At 47.0% G+C, this 25,054-nt stretch overlaps 1 protein-coding gene across 4 annotated transcripts in view; it reads left to right on the forward strand.

The window, feature by feature from the left end:
- PAX7 (paired box 7) overlaps window positions 1-25,054 on the forward strand; it is a 149,269-nt gene that overhangs the window by 78,291 nt on the left and 45,924 nt on the right. For all 4 annotated transcript variants that reach the window (XM_054008838.1, XM_054008841.1, XM_054008839.1 and 1 more), the window contains exons 6-7: window positions 8,793-8,958; window positions 10,944-11,143. In XM_054008838.1, coding sequence (XP_053864813.1) covers window positions 8,793-8,958; window positions 10,944-11,143 — 366 coding nt within the window. The remainder of the gene's footprint in view (window positions 1-8,792; window positions 8,959-10,943; window positions 11,144-25,054) is intronic.

The following is a 25,054-nucleotide window of genomic DNA, read 5'->3' on the forward strand; positions in this document are numbered from 1 at the left end:
GCTAGATGCAAATATTAGTAACATCCTTAATAAGATGAGTAGAAAGGATGCACCAGTCTGCAGTGCTCTAGACTGGGACTCCAGAGCCAAGGGTTCGATTCTTGATTCAAACAGAAGATCTCTTGTCTGATGTTGGGCAAGTTACTTAATTTATCTCGTGCCTCAGTTTCCCATCTGTTAAAATGGAAATAATACTTTTCTGCCACACAGAAATGTTGATGATAAAATTCCTAAGTGATTGTGAGATGCTCAGGTGATTAGGACCATATAAGCAGATGGATGAATCGTTGGTTGCATAAGTGCCTGAGGACTGGGTTACTTGTGTTAACACTTGTACTTATATGTGAATGACTGTATTCGTGAGTGGACAATAGTATTTGTTATTTGTTGCTCATTCTCTGCTATTCATTATTCCCTATCCTCTTGTTTAAAAACAATTTCAGGCATCCAATCAAGGATCAGAAACAATGTCATGAGTAGGGTGACCAGTTGTCCCGATTTTATAGGGACAGTCCCGATTTTTTAGGCTTTTTCTTATAGGCTCCTATCACCCCCCCTCCCCCCCCCCCCATGTCCCGATTTTTCACACTTGCTGTCTGGTCACCCTAGTCATGAGACTTAGATGACCAGTCACACATCTTGAATAACTAATGGTAAATAGCGAATAACTGAACTAAACAGTTGGCAAACAGGCCATAGTATTCAGTCCAACCCATTCAGTAGATACTTACAAATAACTAATACATTCACGGGTACTAGGACTTTCAAAGAGAAAAATCGGCTACCTTAATTGGATAATTTTGTTTGTAAAGAATAGTTCGATTAGCTCTAATAATATTATTTAATATTTATATTGTGGTAGCACCCAGAAGTGGTAGGGCCCTATTGTGCAAGGTGCTGTACAGACATCGGGTCTGTCTACACAACCAAAGCTGTGCACAGGCTGGCCTACCTGAGCTAACGTGAATCCAGCTAGCGCAGGTAACAATAGCAGCGACCATACGCTTCAGGGTAGGCTAGTGAGACAAGTATGTACCCAGGGTCCATGGCAAGCTTGGACTGTGCTGAGTTCACTGGTATTGTTACCCCGCTAGCTGGATTCAAGCTAGCTCGCATAGCATAGCCCGTGCACAGCTTTTGCTCTGTAGCAATACCTGTACAGGTAGATACAATGCCTTGCTTAAAATGTACATGCTTAAGATCTAGACATATTTATAAGCCGCTTTCTAAATCTGTAGAGAGTTGTCAAAATCTAAATAACCGTTGACGATAATTTGAGCGGTGCATGTACCTCTCTGTTGTCTTTCCTGCATTTCCCATCTTCTGACAGAGGAAGCATATGGGTAGCTCTGTTTAGCTGTCTTAGGTAGTTATATGGCCCCAGCACTGTTATCTGTGCATCTCACTAGCTTTACTGTATGTATGCCCACAAGATGAATCTGGAGACGCCAGGACAATCCTGGAAGGTTGGCATCCCTAGTTATGCCGGCAAGTCACCATGTTGACTTCAGTGGTCTCTGTGTGATTGGGCCGTATCTGACTAAATCGGTCTTTTCCATCCCTGATTTCTGCAGCTCTCTGAACATGTGGAAGCAAATGCATGTTGTGCCTTTTCCCTGCTGTTTTAGGTTGAGGGCAAGACTTGATTGTTCCATCCCTGTTTTCATTTACCAGCTCATTCGTCCCATCCATCTTCCTCCAACATCGAGTCCTCATTAGGCTGAGAAGGAACACAGCGGCCTTTCTTTCCCACGAGAGGCTCTTCCTGACCTCCTTTCCTTCTCCTTGTCTGACAAATTGTGGGAGCTGACCCAGATCTCGATGTCTGCTGGGATAATTCAGTCCAGCCTCCCCTGGCAGGCAGCTGTCTCGGCCGTGTGGCCATACTGGGTGCACAAACAAGTGGCTAGTACATCGAGTGGAAGTATTGGCAGGATGGGGTGCGCGGGTTCACTTTAAATAAGAACCAGCTCTAACCTTTGTCCCAAGTTCAAACCAAATCTGTCTGAGCTGCTGAGACAGAAGGTGGGTGGTTTTGTGGGTAAGGCGTCGGCCTGGTATGCAGGAAATCTGGATTCAATTCCTGGTTCTGCGACATCCTCCCTGAATGACTTGGGGAGACTTCTTAGATGCTCTGCACCTCATTGCCCCATCTGTAACATGGGGAGGAGAAGGAGAATGCTTTGTTTCTCCTGCGCTTTGTTTAATTAGAACAAAAGATCCTGAGGCCAGGGACTGTCTCTGACTATGTGTACGTACGTCGCCCAGTATAACAGCAACTGCAGCCTCTAGACACTCGAATCATAGAATATCAGGATTGGAAGGGACCTTAGGAGGTCATCTAGTCCAACCCGCTGCTCAAAGCAGGGCCAATCCCCAAATGGCCCCCTCAAGGATTGAACTCACAATCCTGGGTTTAGCAAGCCAATGGGCAAACCACTGAGCTATCCCTCCCCACTAGGGGAATACTAATAATAAGTTCAGATAACCTTTTTCTATGTCATGAGCAAGCTTGGGTTCCTACATGACCATGGTGTTGGTTATCACAGTGGGGGAAGTTCACCCATATGCAGAAGGTCTATCTGAGGCTTATGCACCACTTACACCCATAGATGGTGGACTTTGGTGTATAGGCTTCTTGGTGCACAGGCCTTGTTCATGGGCTTTCTGCCCGGGGGCAAGTTGCCCCCACCGTGACTGGCTGGGCGTTCTGGGGTGGAATGCCATGCCAGCTGCTCCTTTGCAAGCACATACCCCATGGTGTGATTTACGTAGTGTCGCTGGGAGGCTGTCTCCTTTGTTCTTCCCGACAGGCCGTGAAGTGAGGGCAAATGGGAAAGAGAGAGTGAGACTAGAAACGGGAAGTGGATTTTGCTTTGTGTTCGCTCGCCCAAAAAGCGACTGTGTAAAAATAGCACCTCCCCATTCCACATAGCTGTTCCCTGCAAGTCGGCAAGTCACACTACCTACCTTTACTGAAACGAGCCTGTTTTCCTTACCGGTGATCCCCGAAGAGTCAGCGTAGCTATGGGAGAGCAAGCCAGGTTCTAATCTGCACCAGGCACATTCAGTGAAATTGCCCAACTAAATTCCAGCTGTGGAATCTATATTATCGTTAGAGATACCAGATGAAGAAACAAGTCGGGTTGATCCTCAGATCCCTTGTGGTGCCTGTAATGCAGACAGTTAGAAGAATCTCCCCGCCGCCTTCCAATAGTGTCAGTTTTTGCTGCTGTATTTGCAATCACTTTTCTGACTATAAATCCAAGAGAGGCAATGTGGGATAATACAAGAGGTTACGTCCCTATTAGCATCACGTGTCAAATGAAGAGCCACCGCACCCTGTTCAGGCTCTGCCCAAAATTAAATACATTTTTGGAATAAGAAACGTCATACGGCGATATTGGAACAGTAATCGTCTCTTTCACTTCTGTATATTGCACTGACGACACTGTGCTCAGATAAAGACCCCAAATGTCTTTATCAGATGCAAAATGCTGCCTGCAATGAACTAAATTTTGCTCCCATGTCCTATGCATCTTCAGTGAATTTACAGGGGGTCCTCCTGCAGTGAATGGACATAGAACCTGAGGTACCTTTTACCTCTTTATAAAAGAGGCAGACTACAGACATGCATTTCCATCTGCCTCCAGGTACCTTGTGCAGCCTCTTTTCCAAGTGCCAGACAGCTTGTCCTAAAGGAAGATTCTAACTATGTAGTTCTGCCCCAGCCCATCCCAATGGCCTATGGATGGGAACAATACTGCAGCAAGCAGACCCCCAGTTTCAAGGTTGCTTCCTCTTCCTCCTCTTCCCCTCCATCCCCCATGATCTGGTTTTAGCAGCCATGGCCTTCACCCTGGGCTTAACATGCTGGTAACAGGATCTTCAGGCAGGAGAATCTTTAGTGGCTGATAAAACCTTAACTGTTGTGAAGCGAAAGCAGGTTCCCTTTGAAGTGAGCCTCGCATTGCAGTTAGATGCTCTAGCTTGTGTATTTTAACTACCAATAAAATGATTTTTAAGCATAAAGCCTTGAGCCACCTTTAATGGGGGGGGGAGAAAAGAATTGCTAACGTCATTAGCTGGAATGTATCTTCTTCTTCTTTTTTTCCCGGTGGGTTATAAATAAGGGGCAGAATCAACCTGTTTCAGCCATGAAATGTCCTTTCCTCTGCAAAGGGAGATAAATCCTATAAATTCCTTTGTGGATGGTTTCAGCGGTTTTGTCTGCTGGTTTTGTTTTAAAGGCTCTAATATCATCCACTAGCCAGCCTCGGCTCGGAATCACTAGCAGGCAGTTATGAAGCTCCTTGGGCGCGCCTGGGTTTTCTCGTTATAATCACTATTTATTATTTGGTTTACAACAGGGCCTAGAGACCCCAGCTACTGGGATCTCATTGTGCGAGGTGCTGCACATGCACACAGTAAGAGACAGCCCCTGCGCCAAAGAGCTTACAGGCTAAAGAAACAAAACAAAGGGCAGAGGACAGGAAGTCGTATTGCCCTCATTTAAAGACTTCCACAGACTGCAGATCAGATGCTAAGTGACTTCCCCCAGGTCACACAGGGAGCCGAGGAGGGAACTGATCTCTTGAATGCTCATCTAGTACCTTAACTACAAGACTATCCTTCCTCTCCAAGGACATGCACTTGTTAGTTGGAAACGTGGAACACATCTACACAATGCAGCCGGCAGGAAGACAGGAGTAACCACAAAAAAATAACCGTTGGCCATTCTGATCATGGCATGGCACTGCGAATGGAGGTGGCGGGTCTCCGTATCAAGAAGAAGCCACGGTCTGTTTCAACTAGGGTCACCAGACAACAAGTGTGAAAAATCGGGATGGGGTGGGGGGTAATAGGAGCCTGTATAAGAAAAACAACAAAAAATCGGGACTGTCCCTATAAAATTGGGACATCTGATCACCCTAGTTCCAACACAAACAGAAACAAAACTCTGGGCTCAAGCGTGTGTTGCAAGACAACACTGAGGAGCAGATGGGTGTGGGATGGACTGAAGGAAGAAGAGGCTTTTAGGGATCTTCAGGAGAAAAGGGAGGGTCTTTGGAGATTGGAGATCCTTCCATGGGTGGGTGGGATGAATGAAATGTGCAAAGATGAGAGCGGGGAAAGAACAGTAAAAGCTGCAGGATGCTATGAGAGTAGAAACAGAAGCAGGTGAGCACTTAGATAGGGCCGGATCCTGCTAGCATTGAAGCCAGTGGTCACATTTCCAATGATAGTACAGTATTAGGCCTATGGAGCCGCGAACGGTTGAGTGGGGGACCTTGAATGGGATTCCCAGGCCCTCACAATATTTGCGCAGTCGTAAGCTCGCTCTGGTTCACTCGCTGACGCTGCTGCAGCGAGGAGCCTTGCGTTTCGATTTTGAACTTGTATGTGTGTGCGCGCACGCGTGTGTGTGTGAGAGTGAAGACAATACCCGTACGTGAGGTAACATAATATAATGCAAATCTCTCCGAAATTGCATTTTGATCATACGTTAGCCAATCCAACAGACAAAATCACCCGAGGGGGAACAGGAGTTATTGTGGGTAGGTTGCTTGCCCATCCCACTCCATGTGTTTCTTCTAAAACTCCTAATCCACAGTGGATTTGCCGGCATCTGGCTCTCAGTTATAAAAGGGAACTTTCCCACCCTATCCAACTTCAGAAAAGTGTCAGAATTCAATGAAGTGGCTTTTACTCCCTTGCAGTGTAAGCTCTCTTTCTCTTCTGACTCAGAGATCTTGACTGATGGATTATATTTTTTACCAAGACAATTTCTCTCCTGTGTTGTCTTCATCTCTTCGCCATCTCCAGCTCTGGGTTTGAATGGAAGCTCTTCAAGCCAGGGACCTTGTCTTTTTCTTTGTCTGCCCCCTGCCCCTGCACACCCATTGATCAGAATGTTCTGAATTTTCTTGGGTCATTGTCAACTGTTGCAGTGGGAGCAGGTGATGTCATAAGCGGAGGAAAGATACCCTGTTAGCATGAATGAAGAGGGATTGTGTGTATGTGGAGTGGAGTGTTTGGAGTACAAATGAGGGAAAGGACAGGATCATTTACTTTGTATGACCAATGAAAAACAAAACATTAAATTATTAGTATTATTTATTATTTGTGTTACCTTAGCATGAAAGAGCCCTAGTCACGGGCCAGGACCCCCACCGTGCTAGGCGCTGTACAAACACAGGGGGAAAAAGACAGTCCCTGCCCCAAAGAGTTTACAAAGTGTTATGAATCTTGATGTAAATTCATCCTCTTGACCCTCCACTCTGTCCCTGATTTAGCTGGTAATGCTTGAGGATGGGTGCCAAAAATTGTACATGGGGAATCTGAGTAGGGTGGGTTATAGTAATTAAAGCAAGGAATTGGAAGTCAGGATTCCTAGGTTCTGTGTTCAGCTCAATCACTGATTTACTGTGTGGCGCTGGATAAATCATCTAAGCGCTCTGTGCCTCAGTTTACCTATGGATATAACAATATCGTAGTGGAGTTGTGAGTAATGCAGAAATTTGCCCATGAATTAAACACAGTGTGCACAATTGACTGTGGAACTCATTGCCACAAGATATCACTCAGGCCAAGAGCTTAGCAGGATTCAGAAAAGAATTAGACATTTGTATGAATAAAAAGAATAACCTGATTTAGAACAGTAAATATTGAAAAAACCAAGATCTTTAGAAGAGCTATAAAACCTCAAGCTCCAGGGCATAAGTCAACCTCTAAATATAGGAGGAAATTTGCACTGGGGGAAGACTATCCCATAACTACAATTGCAAGGCTCCTTCCTCTGAAGCCAATGCTGGCCACTGTTGGAAACAGCATACTGCACTAGATGGATCCGAAATATGGCGGCATTTTGGCGGTAGCACTTCTTGACATTACCGCTTCTCGGTGGCATTTCGGCAGCTACTTGTCTGGCGGCCAGTAGGTGGGCGCACATGGATGCCCCGGCGGGCGCCATAGCACCCGTGGGCACCGCACTGGGGACCTCTGATCTAGACTGACCTTTGGCATAACATAGGCCAGAGAATCTCCACAGGGATTCCTGCAACAAACCCATATCCTTCCTCTTGCAGCCTGCAACTCTCCCCTGCCGTTTGGCCTGGTCCCAACATATGTGCATCCATACACTTGCCTACACTGAACCTCGCTTGTTGCCGTAATCTCCCCAAGTCATTGTACCCCAGCGTACCACCCAGTCACTAGCAGAACGCATACACAGAGAGAGATCTAGCAATGCATGAAACAGGACGAGCGTAAAGAAAACCTGTTCCCCACCTCCACACACACACACCCCGGGGAATTAAATGTACCCAATGTGACACAAAGTCGCCCATAAGGGACCGTACTCATTAGGGGCTTGATCCAAAGTGTGTGGAACGACCCCTGTTGATTTCAAAGGGCTTTGACTCAGTGAAAGGAGAATTAGATCCAGAATCTTCACTACATGCACAAAAGAGAGGTTTGCTTTGGTTCAGAGGGTGCTCTTGGGAACTACATCCCCCACCCTTGTCACCCCAGCTCCTAATCTGTCACTGAGCAGCCTGAAATCCTGATGGAAGACTTCCCCCCCCCCCAACCCCGAATGCTTTTCACTCTTGATTTTTGCTCCATTTTTTCTTGTCCCTGTGAAATTTAATCATGTTTTCTAGCCCTTTAGGCCTCACAGAGTCCAGCAGCTGCATTCTCATCTGGCTTGAAAGCTTACCCGCATACTTCTCAACCCCAAACAGGGATCGGTCCTCAGAGCCTTGCTGATGAAACACAACAAACCAGACCCTAGAAAGGGCTCGTGCAGCCCTTCACACTATCCAGGAGGGAGATGGCTTGTGATAAAACACATCAGGGCAGACGCATGCATTTAGAAAAGCTCTCTTGAGTCTCCTAGGTAAAACAGGGCAAAGTACGCCCAGCTTTGCACATGCATAAATACTGGGCTTATTTTAATGCACAGTAATTTAGATGGACTGCAGCACCTATTGCAGGGAGGCTACATGCTGGGCCCTGGACAGTGCTGATTTGTTGCAGTACAGAGAAGCTAGGAGAACTCTGTATTCCTCCTGGTCTGGTTCTGTCTTTTTAGCTTGTCGGACATAGGAGCCGTGCTGCTCATCTATCTATTTATCCTCTCTACCAGTGCAGCCATTACGGTAACCTAATCCAACAGCCGGATTCACATAGTTGCCAGATAATGAGGCAGATTGACCAGATGACAGCAGTACCTCTACTTCCTAGGGGCCCTCTTGGAACGCACCGGCTTAGTAATTATTCTTTTTCTCACGCTGATACTTATATGGCTCCCACTACCAGAGGGTCTGAGCACAAACCAGTGTTTAAGGTACTTACTCTCTCTGCACCGTTCTGACACTGGGCACTGGTATTATCCCCATTTTAGAGATGGGGAACTGAGGTACAGGGTCACACAGGAAGCTTGTGACTCAGGTCACCCCAGTTCCAGGCTAGCACATTAACCACCGAACCATTCTCCCTCTCTCTCGCTCACCCTTCCTCTCTCTCACTATGATTCCTCTGGTGCCATGATCGCTATTGATCAGGAAATGCATCTAGGGTGACCAGATGTCCCGATTGTATAGGGACAGTCCTGATATTTGGGGATTTTTTTATATATGGGCTCCTATTACCCCCCACCCCCATCCTGATTTTTCACATTTGCTATCTGGTCACCCTAAATGCATCAGAGATCACGGTGAAACAGGACAGTCTCTGCAATGGATGGAACTCGGTGCGATTCACCCTCTCTTTCCTGTCCTCCATCGTAGGTGTGGTTCAGTAACCGAAGAGCCAGGTGGCGCAAGCAAGCAGGAGCCAATCAGCTGGCAGCTTTTAATCACCTGTTGCCAGGGGGCTTTCCGCCAACTGGAATGCCGACTCTACCGCCCTACCAGCTGCCAGATTCCACCTACCCCACCACCGCTATTTCCCAAGGTGAGCACCAACTACCAGAGTGCAGTGGTTGGTTATTTCTGGGTCTGTTCTCGTCCGTTATGCCACTCCGCCAGCCAGACCGCCCTTCCATTCTGGATTCCCATCACTACCTTCCTTTGAAGCAGCTGCTCTATGCAGGTTGGCTTTGACTGGGAGGCCAACGTTTGATTCAGGCTGATGGAGGCCCAATAGGTTCCATTCTTGATACTAAGCACAGCTGGTCTGCTTAAGGTCCATTGGTCCCTATTCCTGCATCAAGGTCTCCCATGACTATGGCTGCTCCACTTACCATGTCACTGAGAGTGGAGACTAATGAATCCAAAGTGAATTCTATGTGGGACCGGTGACATGCCTTAGCTGAGTGAAACTCTGGCCTCCCAGCCAAGGGCAAACCGACATGTGCAGCTGCTTTGACCGTGAAACCGGGCAGGTGGGAGAAATGTGTCACATTTCCTCTGTATTTTTCCCCTTTTTAAAAAAAAATCTTCAAACTACCGTCTAAATTTGAAAAGCCGGGCCCAGCTCTGTCGAGTTCGGCAGCAGCAGCCACGGAAGGTCACACAAGAATAGTATCGGAGCCCAATTAACATAGCAACCAAAGCGTTTTGCACTGTAGTGAGTTGGACACCAGCAACCACACACACAAGGCTTTAGACACTGGGCAGCGGCAGGTAACCTCCAACACTGGAGTCCCTTGCAGCAGAGGGGGGGGCAAGTGGGGCAATTTGCCCCAGACCCCCACGAGAGTTTTTCGGGGTCCCTGGAGCGGGGTCCTTCACTTGCTCCGGGGGCCCCAGAAAACTCTCGCAGGGCCCGGGCCCCCAGAGCTTCTTCCGCTCCAGGTTTTCGGCAGCAGTTCAGTGGCGGGGGGTCCTTCCGCCCTGGGACCCGCCGCCAAAGTGCCCTGAAGACCCGCGGCAGGGGGGTCCTTCCACCCCGGGAGCCGCCACCAAACTGCCCTGAAGACCCATGGCGGGGGGTCCTTCCGCCCTGGGACCTGCCACCGAAGTGCCGGGTCTTTGGCGGCAATTCGGCAGCGGGGGCCCCCTGCCGCCGAAGACCCCAGGCCCCCTGAATCCTCTGGGCGGCCCTGGGCCAGGGGGATGCTGGGGTTTTATTCAAAGGCCGTCCAAGTCAGTGGTAAGTCCCCTGTTGACTCTGATGGGCTTTGGATTGGGTCCTTACAAAGGATCTTACAACCTTAGGGACCTCAGACCAACATCTCTTCCTGCCCCGTGTTTCCTGCATATTTCTTTATAGACGGAACTGTCCGTAAAATCCCTTTCTCCCTCATCTGCTCCTCCCCAGCAAACTGTGGGGAGCAAAGTGTCGTTGGAGAAGGAAGATTTAGAAATATTGGGGGAAATTTGGGGAAACGCTACTGGAGCTTTTTCAGGCGACTCGATCTCCAGACCTAGGGGAATAGAGAACGCCGAATGGAAAAAATCTGTAACCCTCTGGTCTAGACCTACCTGCAAAAGGGAGGCTGGTATTGTAAAAAAGAGAGAGGTCCTGAGATCAGGAGCAAGGGGACCTGGTGGAGAACAGAGCTCAGTTCCTGCTCTCCATAACTGCAGGGAGTGAGTGTTTGCTGGCTGCATCTCAGACTCCCACATAATATTCCAAGGAGGTCAGAAAACTGCCACACAATTTTTCCATTTGTGCTCACGTGAGACCCAGGCCCAGGATAGCCAGGTTGGCTGCAGGTCAGGACTGTGGTGCATTGGCAGAGCTGGTGAGGGAATGCCGGGTGCTGGCCAGGGTCAGTTCCTTATTGTTTGGAGAACATTACGTTCAATCACAATTTTGGGAAAAATAAAGAACAGAGGGAACTATATGGAAATTCCACTCTGGTCTGTGCCAGCTCCCTCCTTTCCTTGCTGTTATCCTCAGCAGCCCTTGGGCTCTTCCCCACTGCCTGATGATGCAGGCGCGGCCCCGGGTCATGTCTCATGAATGTTTCCCTATGAATGATTTCTTCACAGATGGGAGCAGCACCGTGCACAGACCCCAGCCCCTGCCACCATCCACCATGCACCAGGGAGGGCTGGCAGCCGCTGCCGCCGCTGATACCAGTTCTGCCTACGGGGCCCGACACAGCTTCTCCAGCTACTCGGACAGTTTCATGAACCCTGCAGCTCCTGCCAATCACATGAACCCTGTCAGCAACGGCCTCTCTCCACAGGTACACAATGCTCTTCCATTCTTCTTCTCCAAGCCAGGAGCCTTTGGTGAGCCCAGACCCTACGGGAGAGGGCAGGCTCTATGCGATCGCTGTCCAACAGTTGTTGTTGCATGCTCTCAGGGAGCCCAGATCTGTCTGTCTGTCTGTCCGTCTGTCCATCCATCCATCCATCCTGAGTTTATTGCCACAGCATCTGAGCATCTGCAACCTGTAACAAAGCTCAGATCCTGTGTTTGAGATGTCACACTCTGCTCCCAAGTATCTAGAGACTCGCTTGAGTCATCAAGTTGAGGGTTGGCTGGAACAGGGTTAGGGGGGTTGTTCCAGCCCATTACAGAGGTGGGCCGGGCTTTGAAGTTCCCATGCCCACTAGGGTCTGAACTTCCTCAAAGTTCAGGGATGTCTGGGCCTGGGATTTTGGTTCCCAGTCTCTACCAGGAACTAATTGTGATGTAATCGATTTTCTTTATGACCCCATCATACATAAGAAGAGCTACATGAACTGTGAGAGAGAAAACACATATTCCCCATATATTTGTTCAAATAACAATAGAGCCCATCTGTATTGAACTTACCGGGCCAAACTCATACTTGGTGCAACACCACTGATCTCCAACTCCCTTCCTTGAGCTCTGTATAGAATGTGGGACTCCTGACAACCATCCCCTGCCCCAACCACTAGACTAATCTGCCACTAGACTAAGTACTGGGGGCTCAAATATTCACAGGGCTAGATCCACAGTTGGTGAGCGCCATTGAAGTCAGTGGAGTTATAAGGATTTACACAAGCTGAGAATTTGGCCCACCGGTCTCTTACACTGGCTCATCTGGAATATTAACGCTAATTTTCTGTCAATCCAACATACCCTCAGCCTTGTCAGACAGAGCATTTAATTCTCTTAGAATCATAGAATCTCAGGGTTGGAAGGGACCTCAGGAGGTCATCTAGTCCAACCCCCTGCTCAAAGCAGGACCAATTCCCAACTAAATCATCCCAGCCAGGGCTTTGTCAAGCCTGACCTTAAAAACCTCTAAGGAAGGAGATTCCACCACCTCCCTAGGTAACCATTCTAGTGCTTCACCACCCTCCGAGTGAAAAAGTTTTTCCTAATATCCAACCTAAACCTCCCCCACTGAAACTTGAGACCATTGCTCCTTGTTCTGTCATCTGCTACCACTGAGAACAGTCTAGATCCATCCTCTTTGGAACCCCCTTTCAGGTAGTTGAAGGCTGCTATCAAATCCCCCCTCATTCTTTTCTTCTGCAGACTAAACAATCCCAGTTCCCTCAGCCTCTCCTCATAAGTCATGTGTTCCAATTCTCTTCTTCTCTGACATGTCATACTTTGGCTGCCATATGCATGTTTACTTTTAGCGGTAATAAGACACCTATCATATGTTAATGGGTGACAATAATGATTTGTACTCACATAGCTTCTATTATCCTGAAGGATACCAAAGTGCGTTGCATTCTTGCTCTTTCCTATCACTGAAATACAACCATCTGGGAGGTGATATATGGCTGTTATTTAAGGACTTGTCTACACGGTGGAGTAAGGTGCACTACAGGGTTTTGATTTCTAAAGTGCACTAATGTATTGCGCGTTAACTGGTCCATGTGGACCCTGCTGGTGTGCACGGAAAGCTTGTTAGTGTGCTTTAACATAGTACCGGGTCACACAGTAAAAGCATGCTCAGCAGCACTGTTTAAGACAGGAAGTGCAGGATCGTTTATTTAACTGCAACTACAGGGAGATTTTCAGCAGGTGTTTGAAATGAAAAGGTTGGAACTGTTTAGTTTAGAGAGGAGGCAAATGAGAAGGTAGAATAGAGGTATATAAAACAGTTACTTGTCTAGAGAAAGCAAATATAATACAAGAATGTGTGGATAGTCAATGAAACAATACACCACATGCAAAACTCATACAAGGACAAACTTTTAACACAATGCATAATTAATAGGGCTGGTTGGAAAAACTTTCACTGAAGCCTTTCCCATTGGATAATGCAATTCTGTCAAAATCGTGTTGATTTTGCTGAAATTTTATTTAGGAGGAAAACAGCAACAACAACAAAGTTCCTACAATGCTGAAATGTCCCAGTTCATAGATTCCTAGATTCCAAAATCAGAAGAGACCAATGTGATTATCTCATCTGACCTCCTATATTACACAGATCAGAGAACTCCCCCGAAACAATTCCCGTTTCAACATTTGTGGAACTAAATGTGTAGAATTTTTTTGTTTTGAATGTTTTGATATTTTGTTTTGAAATGATCTTTCCTTTCAATTGTTTTGTATTATATTATATTATATTATATTATATTATATTATATTATATTATATTATATTTTTAAAAAGTCAACATCTAAATGAAATATTACAATTGATCCAAAACAATATTTTTTTCTGAATTTTCCAGCATGGAGAATTTTTAAATGTTTGGGTTTGAGTCTGATTCTGAACAAAGCCACATTTTGAAATGTCAAGATTCTTCAGGAAATGAAATTTCTGTTCTCCACCCATCTCCAATAATTAGCCTGTGGAACCCATTGCCACAAGAGATCATTGATCTCCTTGGAGATGTGACAACTTACAAAAGCTGTCCCAGAGTATGGACTGCTCAAGAGATGCACTAACAAAAAAAGGAGTCTGGGTAGGGACCCCTTTATGACTCTGCATATAGAGAATAGGTGATGGTATAATGTATCTAAATATATTTGCCTGATTTGGGAATAACTACATTACTCGGAAATGAAGAAGCCTCACGTGTGAGCTGCCCAGGTCATCTCAAATGCATTCCAATACAACATTTACACTACACCACGGTATATCTTGATTCTCCCCCATTTGTTATTGGAAAACTTCTTTTAGAAATGCTTTTTAAAGGATCACTGGTATTAATAATACTTAGCTTTTATACAGCACTTTTCATGCATAGATCTCAGAGCACCATACAAAGGAGGTCAGTATTATTGTCACCTTTATATATATATATATATATATAGGGAAACTGAGGCACAGAGCAGGGGCATGACTTGACCAAAGTCAACCAGCAGGCTAGTGGTAGAGCCAGGAACAGAACCCAGGTCTCCTGAGTTTCTGTATGGTGCTCAGCCCCTTGTCATTCTTCATAGCTTTCTGCCTCTAAGCCATGCTGTACAGACCTGACAGAGTAGAAAAGGTATAACTGCTATATTTTAGAATCCTTTAAAAATTAGAGTGGGTCCAAAAATGTGTGTGTGGGGCGGGGGGGGGGGATCATGGAACATGTCAAACATTTCAAAGTGATTTTCATTGCACAGGTTTCAAAAAGGAATGATTTTTCATTGATTTGAACTGTTTTTGCAAAGATTTGTCGTGAATATTTTTGGTTTAGAAAGTTGTCTCTTCCTCCTCTTTCCCCTCCTCCCCCCCATTTTTTCTTTCCCCCCACCCCTTTTGCTGCCCTTGTTTTCCATTTTCCATTTTGCCACTGAAAAGGGTCATACGGAGTTTGGATTATGGGCATGTAAATTGCAACATGCATGCGTAGGTGCTGGAAGTAGGGGTACTGCTGGACCCCCTGGCTTGAAGTAGTTTTCATTATGGGCAGGGTTTACAGTTTGGTTCAATGGCTCTCACCCCACCCCACCCCCGTACAAATTGTTCCAGTTCCCCTGCATGCACTAGCATTCTGCGCTTAACTGTCCTATGTAGGCCCTGCAGGTGCAAACTATAAGGTATCTAGCTTGCACTAATGCAGTCCTTCCAAATGGCATAAAACTCCCATTTCTAGGTGGTTATAACTCTCGTGGTGGTACAGCACAATGGGTGCTGGTGTGTGGCGTAGAAGGTCATGGGTCCTGTTCCAGTCAATACTGGTATGTGTACACTGTCAAAATGATAAGTTATGTAAGGTTAAACCTTCCGCTGGGGCAGGGCTGAATATTACCTCTGGTGTGATTTTGTGGGGGAAATAAGGAAACATTTCTCTGGCAGTTGGAATTTTTTAAAAACATCAGCTGAGTAGAGCTGGACACAGGTTGGAGATGCGAGTATATATTCTGGGATTAATGGGCAGAGCACAGGTTAGATGATCCCAGGCGCAAGTTTATCACGTGCTTTTGTAATTTATTACATGGACATACACGGGGACAATATCCATGTGATAAATTGCACAAGCGTGTGGTAAATATGTCTGTTGTGCAATGCTCGTGCAATTTATCCCATGCCTGTGACTGCATCATCTGCTTGCTGGTCCATCTCCCTGGGATAGTCCAACTGATTGAATAGGTTCAAAGGTTCATTCAACCCTACCCGAGAAATGGTTCTTTCTATGCTTACCCCAACTCCATTACCCTGCCCTCGGGCCTTGGAGGTGAGTCCTGGGCCAATAAAAGCCTTTCAATACTTAAAAATGTAGAGTCGAAGATCTTGCAGCTTGGAAGAAATAAGAGCTTTATGCTGTTGAGAAGGGGAGATTCCAAGCACTCACTTCTAACCCTAGAAAGGCCCAAGGTATCTGCATATAAATACATGCAGATTTTTGTGTCTAAAAAACTTGTCTTGGGTTATTTTCTGGGTGTTTTACATGCGTTAGTTTTACTTCCTCTCTGCCCTTCTGAGCCCTGCACAGTTGGACTTGTGGCAACCAAGACCCCGGGTCTTACAGGCAGAAGGATACAAGAAAGAGTCCCAGTAACGGGAATGCCTTTTCCCTAACATATTTGGCACAAGCAGAATACATGATGGGGTGGGGTAGGGTAAAGGTTTTATTGGTACTCATCTGGGGATGACCTGCCTAACTCACTTGTGAGTAATGCGACCATCCACAGCCCTACAGATAAACCTTTTATGCTGTTCTATCTATCTATCTATCTATCTATCTATCTATCTATCTATCTATCTATCTATCTATCTATCCCCATACACCCCCTCTATCTCTCTCTTTATCTATCTATTCCGATACACCCCCTCTATCTCTCTATCTCTCTATCTATCTATCTATTCCCATACACCCCCTCTATCTCTCTCTTTATCTATCTATCTATTCCCATACACCCCCTCTATCTATCTATCTCTCTATCTATCTATTCATTGTGGCATCTGGCCGCTGTTGGTAGGAGTAAATATCCAAATGAAAGGGGTTTTAGGAGACTGAAAAAAGTTAGAAACTCAAGCTACGGCGGGTGACTTGTATGAGCTGCAAACAGACAGTTCTCTGGTTTCATCCCTCAATAGCAGCAGGGGGGAGCTTTCTTTGCAGTTGAGACAAGGAGAAACCGATGGGGGTGGGGGAGACTGGACCCTGAGTTACAGCCAGAGCCCTCTGCATTTGCTGCCACAGGGAACGCTATCCGATTACCCCTGGATTGGGTATCGCAGCCAGAATCCACCAGACGGGGTTGGTGCTGGTAACTGAAATTCTATAGGCCGGGCACGGTTTTTCCATTTTCACGAGAGAGAAGGGGGATTAGATTTGCAGGCTTGACACACACACCCCACGCCCCCGACAGAGGGAGCAGAAGCTGCTGAAAGTTTTGCCTAGAGCCTGTGGAAAATGGCGGCCCTTTGTGTTTGTTTTTTCTATACCTGGTGCGTGTCCGTGCTAATGATAGCGCTGACCAGTGATGTGCTGTGTAATCAGCCTCCACGCAGCACTGCCAAAGCACCTCCATACTCAGTCACAGCGTCCCCTGTTAGTCTGATCCTCCTCCGCCCCACCCGGGGCTCTGCAGTCCTGGCCTGCCACACATTGTGCTAGTCCAGTTCTGGCCCTAGGTCACTACACAGCCCCCAGGCTTGTCCTGCAGCTTTCCCTGTATTCCAGTCCTGGGACCTCCAGAGGGCAACTGCTCCGCTGTTGCACCTCAATCTTGACCCACAGCAACCCTTCATGTTCGGGTTCAAGGTCCTCATCACAGCTGTGTCAAAGCACCTCTGTCTTGACCTGCAGCACCCCCTGCTATTTCTGTCCTGAGCTTTTCCTGGGCAGACACCAAATCATAGAATCATAGAATATCAGGGTTGGAAGGGACCTCAGGAGGTATCTAGTCCAACCCCCTGCTCAAAGCAGGACCAATTCACAACTAAATCATCCCAGCCAGGGCTTTGTCAAGCCTGACCTTAAAATCTCTAAGAAAGGAGATTCCACCACCTCCCTAGGGAACCCATTCCAGTGCTTCACCACCCTCCTAGTGAATCTATAGGGGAGCCCTTTTTCTCCTCCCACCACTAGACAGAGGCTGGATTAAGATCCCCCCAAAAAAACTCATTTTACATATGACAATCCACATAAGAGAACTAATCACAATGAGATGAAGGATAGTCCGACGTCAACCCAGCTCCCATTTCGTACCCCATCCCGATCCTTAATGATAGGGCTTATGGTAACTTGAGAACTCATCTGTGATGGTTTTATGCTGGGGCGGCCTTGATAAGAGAGAGGCAGCTAACGACCATGCTCCGAAGGCTGCCTGTTCAACAAACCTAACATCATAGGCCAGCCAGCTGCGACCAGATGAGTCATCATGCATCTGTCAGACTGGATTTAGTGGCTACAACACTAGTTAGGAGAAGCTCACAGTAGACCCAGAACTTGGATCTTCAAGGGCTATGTACCCATCAGTTTCTAAAGGTTGCATCTCTAACCACAGAAGTCAGAGAGTCTGTCGGGCTGAACTGGTAACATCCTTCCACCAGGCAGATTTTGAGCAGAGCTCAGCAAGGCGGAGAAGAGGAAGAGAGACAAACCCAGAAAGAGATTAAAAAATAAGATCAAGTGACATGTTAATGCTCTAAAAGAAGTGGGCTGCAGCCCCCAGCAGCTGGAGCTGTGATCTCACCAGTCCTTGAAGCCTCAGAACTAGAGGAGGTTGAAAAATGGAGGGTGGGAATTTCATTAATAAATTTCCAAACATTCCAAATCATTTTTGTTCCACAGATTCCAGAAAGGAACAAAACTGTGTTGGCTTGAAATTTCCCACAATTTTAATAAGAAAAATGATCATTTTTGAAATTTTTCCTTCTTTCTTTTCCTTCCTTTTTTCTTCTCCCCCTCCCCTTTCCGCTTTTCCTTTTTGCCACTGAAGAAGTGGGAGAAAGAAGGAAGAAAAGGGAAAACAATAAACCAAAATAAACAACAAAACAAAACCAGACTCAAACCATAAATAAGGCGACGTTTTTTCACTTTCTGATTTCATCCGAAAAGAAACATTTTTGAAAAAAAAAGTATTTTGAAAAAAAGTCATTTTTCAATGAAATCAAAATTCATTCCAAAAATGTCAATAATCACCAAACTAAGCACCTTGACCTTCCTCATGCATCACACCACAGCTATATCAAGCTTCACACTGACAGCAAGGATAGAACTCAGATCCCTCTGCTCAGAAACCCAGACCCCTGCCACTTGAGAATCTCCATTTGTGGTCACCAATACAGGGCCTATGACACACAGCACTGCGTCTATCCATTAAGGAGAAGCAGTGCACAAATACACTAGCTAGTTTATTATAATTGGGGCCTGATCAGTGCTTGGTTGACAGAGCTCCTAGAGAAGTGCATGGCACTGCAGGAACTGGTGTAGGGGACTAAGTAAGTTGCTGTCTTCCCACTGAGCGACGGAGCACAGTGTTGCTGTCTTCTTGACAAGACATAAAACTGAGTATCCACCACTCATGACCATGGAAGAGTCCCATGGTGCTTTCCATGAGAGTAAAAAGCTCTGGCCGTGTTGCTTGCTGGCTGAATTTCAATTTGAGTAATCACATTCTGTCTGCTTAAATGCCCCGGTAGTTTTAATTAGATGTTGTTCTTCACTTCCTGGCTGGGTGTCTCTGCTACACTATCATGGCTGGGTTTCCACCCCAGATGTAGGTACCATTCAGTGATGAGTGAAGACATCCCTGTGTAGCACGTTGGGATCTTTTGGGATGGAAACGGCTATTAAAATATAAGGGATTCTGGATTTATTGCAAACGTTTCTGATCACTGTATATCTCTTTGCTATGTCTGCAATGAATGGACAACAAGAATGCTCATCGAGATGGCTTGCTAGCTAACAGGGTGTCGTGTCTGTAAGGACAGTGGGGCATTTGCCCTTCCCATCCATCTGTCTTTGATACAATGCAACTAGTTCTAGATGGTTTAGGTAGAAAATTATCTGTCATTATATTGGTCTATATAAAGGGGCCAGGCTGGGGAAACGGGAGATGACCAGCATAGCTTGGTGATTGTCTTAGCCAACATCTCTCGGTTATCTAGGGAATAAGGCTATATGACATATTTTACATTCAGCTACATTGACATGTTTAGTTGTTTCACAGAATCAACAGAAATATGAAAATACCAAAATGTTTGTACTGTTTCACCTGCAGAACCCTTCTCCTCTAAGTTTTCTTTACAAGGCAATTGATGTATCTAGCTCTTTGTACTGGTGCTCATCACTGTAGTATCAAAGCTGGGCACTACTTTAGATTGACTGCCTTTGAGCCTTTGGATGGCCAAACTCACATTTCCCTGATATGGAGGGAGGGATAGCTCAGTGGTTTGAGCATTGGCCTGCTAAACCCAGGGTTGTGAGCTCAGTCCTTGAGGAGGCCATTTAGGGATTGGGGGCAAAAATCTCTCTGGGGATTGGTCCTGCTTTGAGCAGGGGGTTGGACTAGATGACCTCCTGAGGTCCCTTCCAACCTTGATATTCTGTTTCTTTCTGAGCCCTCTAAAGCGTTCTGCAGGCCCACAAAGTCAACCTGAGAAATCAAGACAATATCAGGATTAGTAGGAAGCTCAGACACCCTCTCCTTGTGTTTGTTGCTTTTGTTTTCTCGGGGCTATGGGTGGCTTTCACTCCACATGTCACATTCAGCCCTAGTGCGACTCCACCACTGAGTGGTCATGTGGCTAAGCCATGAGACTGAATGTTGCGGGACTTGGGTTCCACCATGTCTGGCTTTGCCACCATTTCTTGGGAAAGTGACAGCACTGCTCCGTGCCTCGGTTTCCCCATTAGTAAAATGAGGATAACACCACTGAGCAACCTTTGAAGGTGTTTAATATCTCTGACGTGCTTTGCGATCTGTGCGTGGATGTGCACCTTAATGGTGTTTCCGGAGAGAGGTTTGAGGCCTGGATCTGAAAGTTGGCATTTGTCAGTGATTTTGATGCTCATGCACCTTTACCTTTCTGAGGGGTGAGCGGCAGAGCCTTGCAGGCAGGCTCGCCCTCATGAATGGGCTACTTCTGCTCCTTATTTCTCTCCCAAGTGTCTGGCTTTCCAGGCTCCGTTTGAGTGGATGGGCCTGGGCGGTGCCTCAAGGTGACCTTTGCTGATCACACCGGGCCATGTGGCTAATTCAGCCCGGCCATTTGTATCTCCTTCACATTGTGTTCCTGTCTGTAAAGCTGTGTGAGGCTTCTCTCATGACAGCCCACAAACTAAGAGCTACACGGGAAGCTACGTAGCAAGGGCTGTGAGGGAACCGGCTTGACAAAGCCCTGGCTGGGATGATTTAGTTGGGAATTGGTCCTGCTTTGAGCAGGGGGTTGGACTAGATGACCTCTTGAGGTCCCTTCCAACCCTGATATTCTATGATTCTATGAACCTCAGCAAGGCTGCCAACTTTCCGGGGGCGTCCTTTCCTAGCAGCACAGGATTCTGACTGGGGAGCCGCACAATGAGTTGAGGCCATGGTGCTGTCCTCATCCCCAAACCCACATCCCTCCTGGTCCCTGCCTGAATCTGTCCACCTATGCAACGTGTCATATCATTATCTAATGCAGGGGTGGGCAAACTGTGGCCCCAGGGGGCCGCATCTCTCTCCCCAGATGTTTTAATCTGGTCCTTGAGCTCCCGCCAGGGAGCGGGGTCTGAGGCTTGCCCCACCCTGCGCGGCTCCCGGAAGCAGCAGCATGTCCCCGCTCCGGCTCCTATGCATAGGGGCAGCCAGGGGGCTCCGCACGCTGCCCCCACCCCAAGTGCCGCCCCTGCAGCCCCCATTGGCCGCTCAGGCACTGTGCAGAGCCGCCTGGCTGCGCCTCTGTGTAGGAGCCGGAGGGGGGACATGCCACTGCTTCTGGGAGCTGCTTGAAGTAAGCGTTGCCCAGAGCCTGCACTCTTGACCCCCTCCTGCACCCCAACTTCCTGCCCCAGCCCTGATCCTCCTCCCACCCTCTGAACCCCTCGGTCCTAGCCTGGAGCATCCTCCTGCACCCCCAACCCCTCATCGCCAATCCCGCCCCAGAGCCTGTACCCCCAGCCAGAGCCCACACCCCGCACCCTAGCCCCCAATTTTGTGAGCATTCATGGCCGCCATACAATTTCCATACCCAAAAAGTTTGCCCACCCCTGACCTAGTGCTTCTGTCCTCCTGACCCATCCCCCTACGAGTTGCCTACTTTGCCCCCTACCTGCGGTCACCTCCCGCTGTAGGCTGCCTCCATTTTTTGACCATTTCCCACCCCCCCGCCCCAAATGCACCGTCGTTTTAAAGAAATAGAACAATGGGTGGGGCTGGAGAGACATCCTCAAGCCCCGCTCCACCACCCGCTTCCTTGCACTGTCTGTAAAGGATGGAGTCAGCATTCTGTCCTGGAAGCGAGAAGAGGAGCAGAAGCTGGAAAGGAAGGACATTCTCTGCCATTTTCAGAGAGGCTCCTGGTTTGCTAAGAGGAACCATCTCCTGCAGTCCCTCCAGCCAGCACAAGGAGTGAGTGGGTGGAGAGGGAAGGGGGCAGTAGACAGATGACTGAGATCCTCCATCCTAGAGATTAACCCAGCTCTGACCACCTGCCCTCCATCATCTTTGAAGTCTGGACACCAGTTTTGCAGCATGATCTCTGTCTACGCTTCAGCTTCTCCCATCTAGGGCCCAATCCTGCTCCCGCAGCAATCCGCCATACAGTTTCTGTTGATCTCAGTGGTTCAGAACCTCACTCAGTCATGGGCCGGAGGCTGTAACCGTGCTGATGCTGGTGGAAGGATGGGTTTAGCCGTCTAAGTCCTTTTCGAGAAGCCTGGCAATTGGGAGGGACATGGCGCCGGGTGGTGAGAGGGGTTAGTGCACAGCGCCTGGCTCCAGAGAGACAGCGCTCGCTCATTCAGTGACACGAAACCTCTCCGTCTGGTTCCTTTTCTTTCTTTTTTTTTTTTTTGTCGGAGACACTGCGCCTATAATAAGCATTTAAAATGAGTCTTGCTGGGCCGGGGGAGGGATGGGGGGAGGGGGCAAGATTTGGAGGGGGGGTTAAATAGCAAAGAATTAGAAAAAAAAAATCTGATGCAAATCACTAGTAGAGAGAAAATTATGTGCAATTACCCAAGCGCTACTGGGCAGCCTGGCCCACCCCAACCAACAAGATCCCATTAACAAGCAGAAAATAAGATTGAAATGGTGCGTAAAAGAGCTGAAAAATGAATTTGAATGCTGCATTTGTCCACAATTACCCCCTCGTTCACACATATTTTATTGCCATTTTTTTATTATTCTTAATCTTTCCATCCCTCAAAGCAGATTGGGAACATCCTGGCATTACAGTTGCTGAGGGAGGACGCATTAAGGATTTCCCGTTTCCCTGAAAGGAGACCCTTCTCTCGCTCGAATTTTAAAGGGTTGGTTTTGGAAGGATAAGGATTCATTTCTCCGGCTTATCTTAGTGTAGAAACATGTTCTTTTAATAGTCTTTAACTCTGACGCTCTTCGGTGCCATCCCACACGGGCTTTTTATTTTTTTTTCCTTTCCCGCTTTTCTCCTGGTTTCCTCTCCGTCCCTTTTCTGTCTTTCCTTTCACTTTTGCTTTCTTTTAACCCTCTTTCCCATTCTTCCCTCCCCCCCCCACCCCCATTTTCTCCTCTCTCCCTTTCCCCCATTCTGGCCTCCTTCCCTTCCGTTTTTTTTTCTCTCCCCTTCCCATTCTGTCTGTCCATTTACCTTTCTCCTCTCTCCTTTTCTCTCCTCTTCCCACACGCATCCACCTCTCCTCCCTTCCCTCCCTCCTGTCCATTATCCGCCTTTGAATTCACTCTGCAGCCCTCCTACCCTGCTGTTATGTCCGGTATTTATCTCCTGGGTCTCTGGGGGAACATTATTCTCCTGGACTTAGCTGAGGACTCTCTGATGCACAGGCCATCACACACCTGGCCCCAGTCACCAGACCCCTTGGAAAGCTGCTACCGCTCCTATGTTTTTTTGATTTGCGAGGTTGGGCTGCTTTTTCCCAGAGACGAGAGCATACGCAAGTCCCATCGAGACACTGCATTTTGTGGAGTGTGTGCCTGTGATCAAATCACTGTCTTTTAGGAAAGTGGGGGGAAATTGAAACTCACTTTTTCCCCCTTGGAGAGGCTGGCTTTACTGATCCCTTTGGCATTCTCTATTGCTCAGTATCAAATATAACTCTGTCTCTGTAAACTTTCAACCTACGTGGCCCTGCAAAGCTTTTCCCCTCCACCCCCTCCGCTAAAGTTTTTACCAAACAAAGCCATCTGCTCTTGTCAATTAGACGCCTCAGCTACAGGCTACGAGGAAAAGGGAGAACAGAGTATTTTTCTCATGTGAAAATAGACACGTATTTATTTGACTGCTTTCTAATTACTTTGTTTATAGGGGCGAAAGGAGTGGGGGAGATTCAGATGTGGGGGGTCCGAGACACCGTTGCAGCCCTTACATGTTTCCTTTCAATGTTTCCCATATGGTCAAACCATAACAATTTCCCATAGGCCCATTCAGTGTTATTGCCTCACTATATATTACCTAGGTGACCCGTACAAACGCTGGCCCCGATTCTGGAAAAGCTTCCACACAAAAGTGAGTAAAAGCATCTGCGGAGTCTGGCCCTGCGTCTCATATCACACCCAAGAATTATTAGGTGTGAAACTACAGCCAAGATGTCAAAACTGGCCTAAAGGATTTAGGTGCCCAATTCTCATTGAAATGGAGTGCCCAAATCCCCTAGGCAGCGTTGATCATCTCACCCTAAAATATTACTTTAAATACATTCAGAATAGTGTGACTTATATTCTAGGCATTATATAGATCTATCCTATATATGAACATACATATATATGTCCTGATCCTCATTTATGTTACACCGGCAGAGTAAAGATGCATTCGTGCCTTCTGTAAATGAGAAGCAGGTATACACACCCCGCGTGTGCCCGTAGAGTGAGAGAGAGAGTTTTGAAGGACTATTAAGACATACAAGCATGATGAACACTGAACTGTTTCCGAGAAAATAGGGCCTAATCCCAAGCCATTGAATGCAATGGAAGCTTTGCCATTGACTTCGGTCGATACAGGATCAGCCCCATAATTCCCATGTTACGTATTAAACTAAGTAACAAGAAAAAGGGGGAAAGAGGAGAAGAGAAAGAGAGAGGAAGTAAAGGAAGGGGAAGGGGAAGAGCAATGAAAGGGGACAGAAGGGATGAAGGGGAGAAGAGAAAAAGGTCCCATGTACAGTCCTCATATGACCTATGATTACTCCTAGTTATATATACAGTAGTTCCCGTAGATCATTTTAATCAGATTCCTCTAGGAATCCTGAACCTGTATCCAAAGGTCTGACTCACGCAGAGCTATGAATTGCCCAATACATTTAAACAATACTTCCTCTGCCTCGTATTGTAGCAGATCTTGGGTTTATGATGTGAAGCCAGGCCAAGGTAGCGCTGATCACATCTACCACAAGGAGTCTGGTGGCACCTTAAAGACTAACAGATTTATTTGGGCATAAGCTTTCGTGGGTAAAAACCTCACTTCTTCAGATGCATAGAGTGAAAGTTACATCTGTACAGCTAGAATTGCATTTATATGGTCGGTAGTAGCTGAATCTAAGCACGAGCTGTGTTTTTTTCCCCTGTAGGTTGGCTTGTTCGAAGTCTGTCTCCTCTGGGTTATAGAGAGAGAGGGCGGGTGAGGGAAATAGCTTTTA

This window comes from Malaclemys terrapin, chromosome 19, assembly GCF_027887155.1.
Source record: "Malaclemys terrapin pileata isolate rMalTer1 chromosome 19, rMalTer1.hap1, whole genome shotgun sequence".
Taxonomy (NCBI): Eukaryota; Metazoa; Chordata; order Testudines; family Emydidae; genus Malaclemys; species Malaclemys terrapin.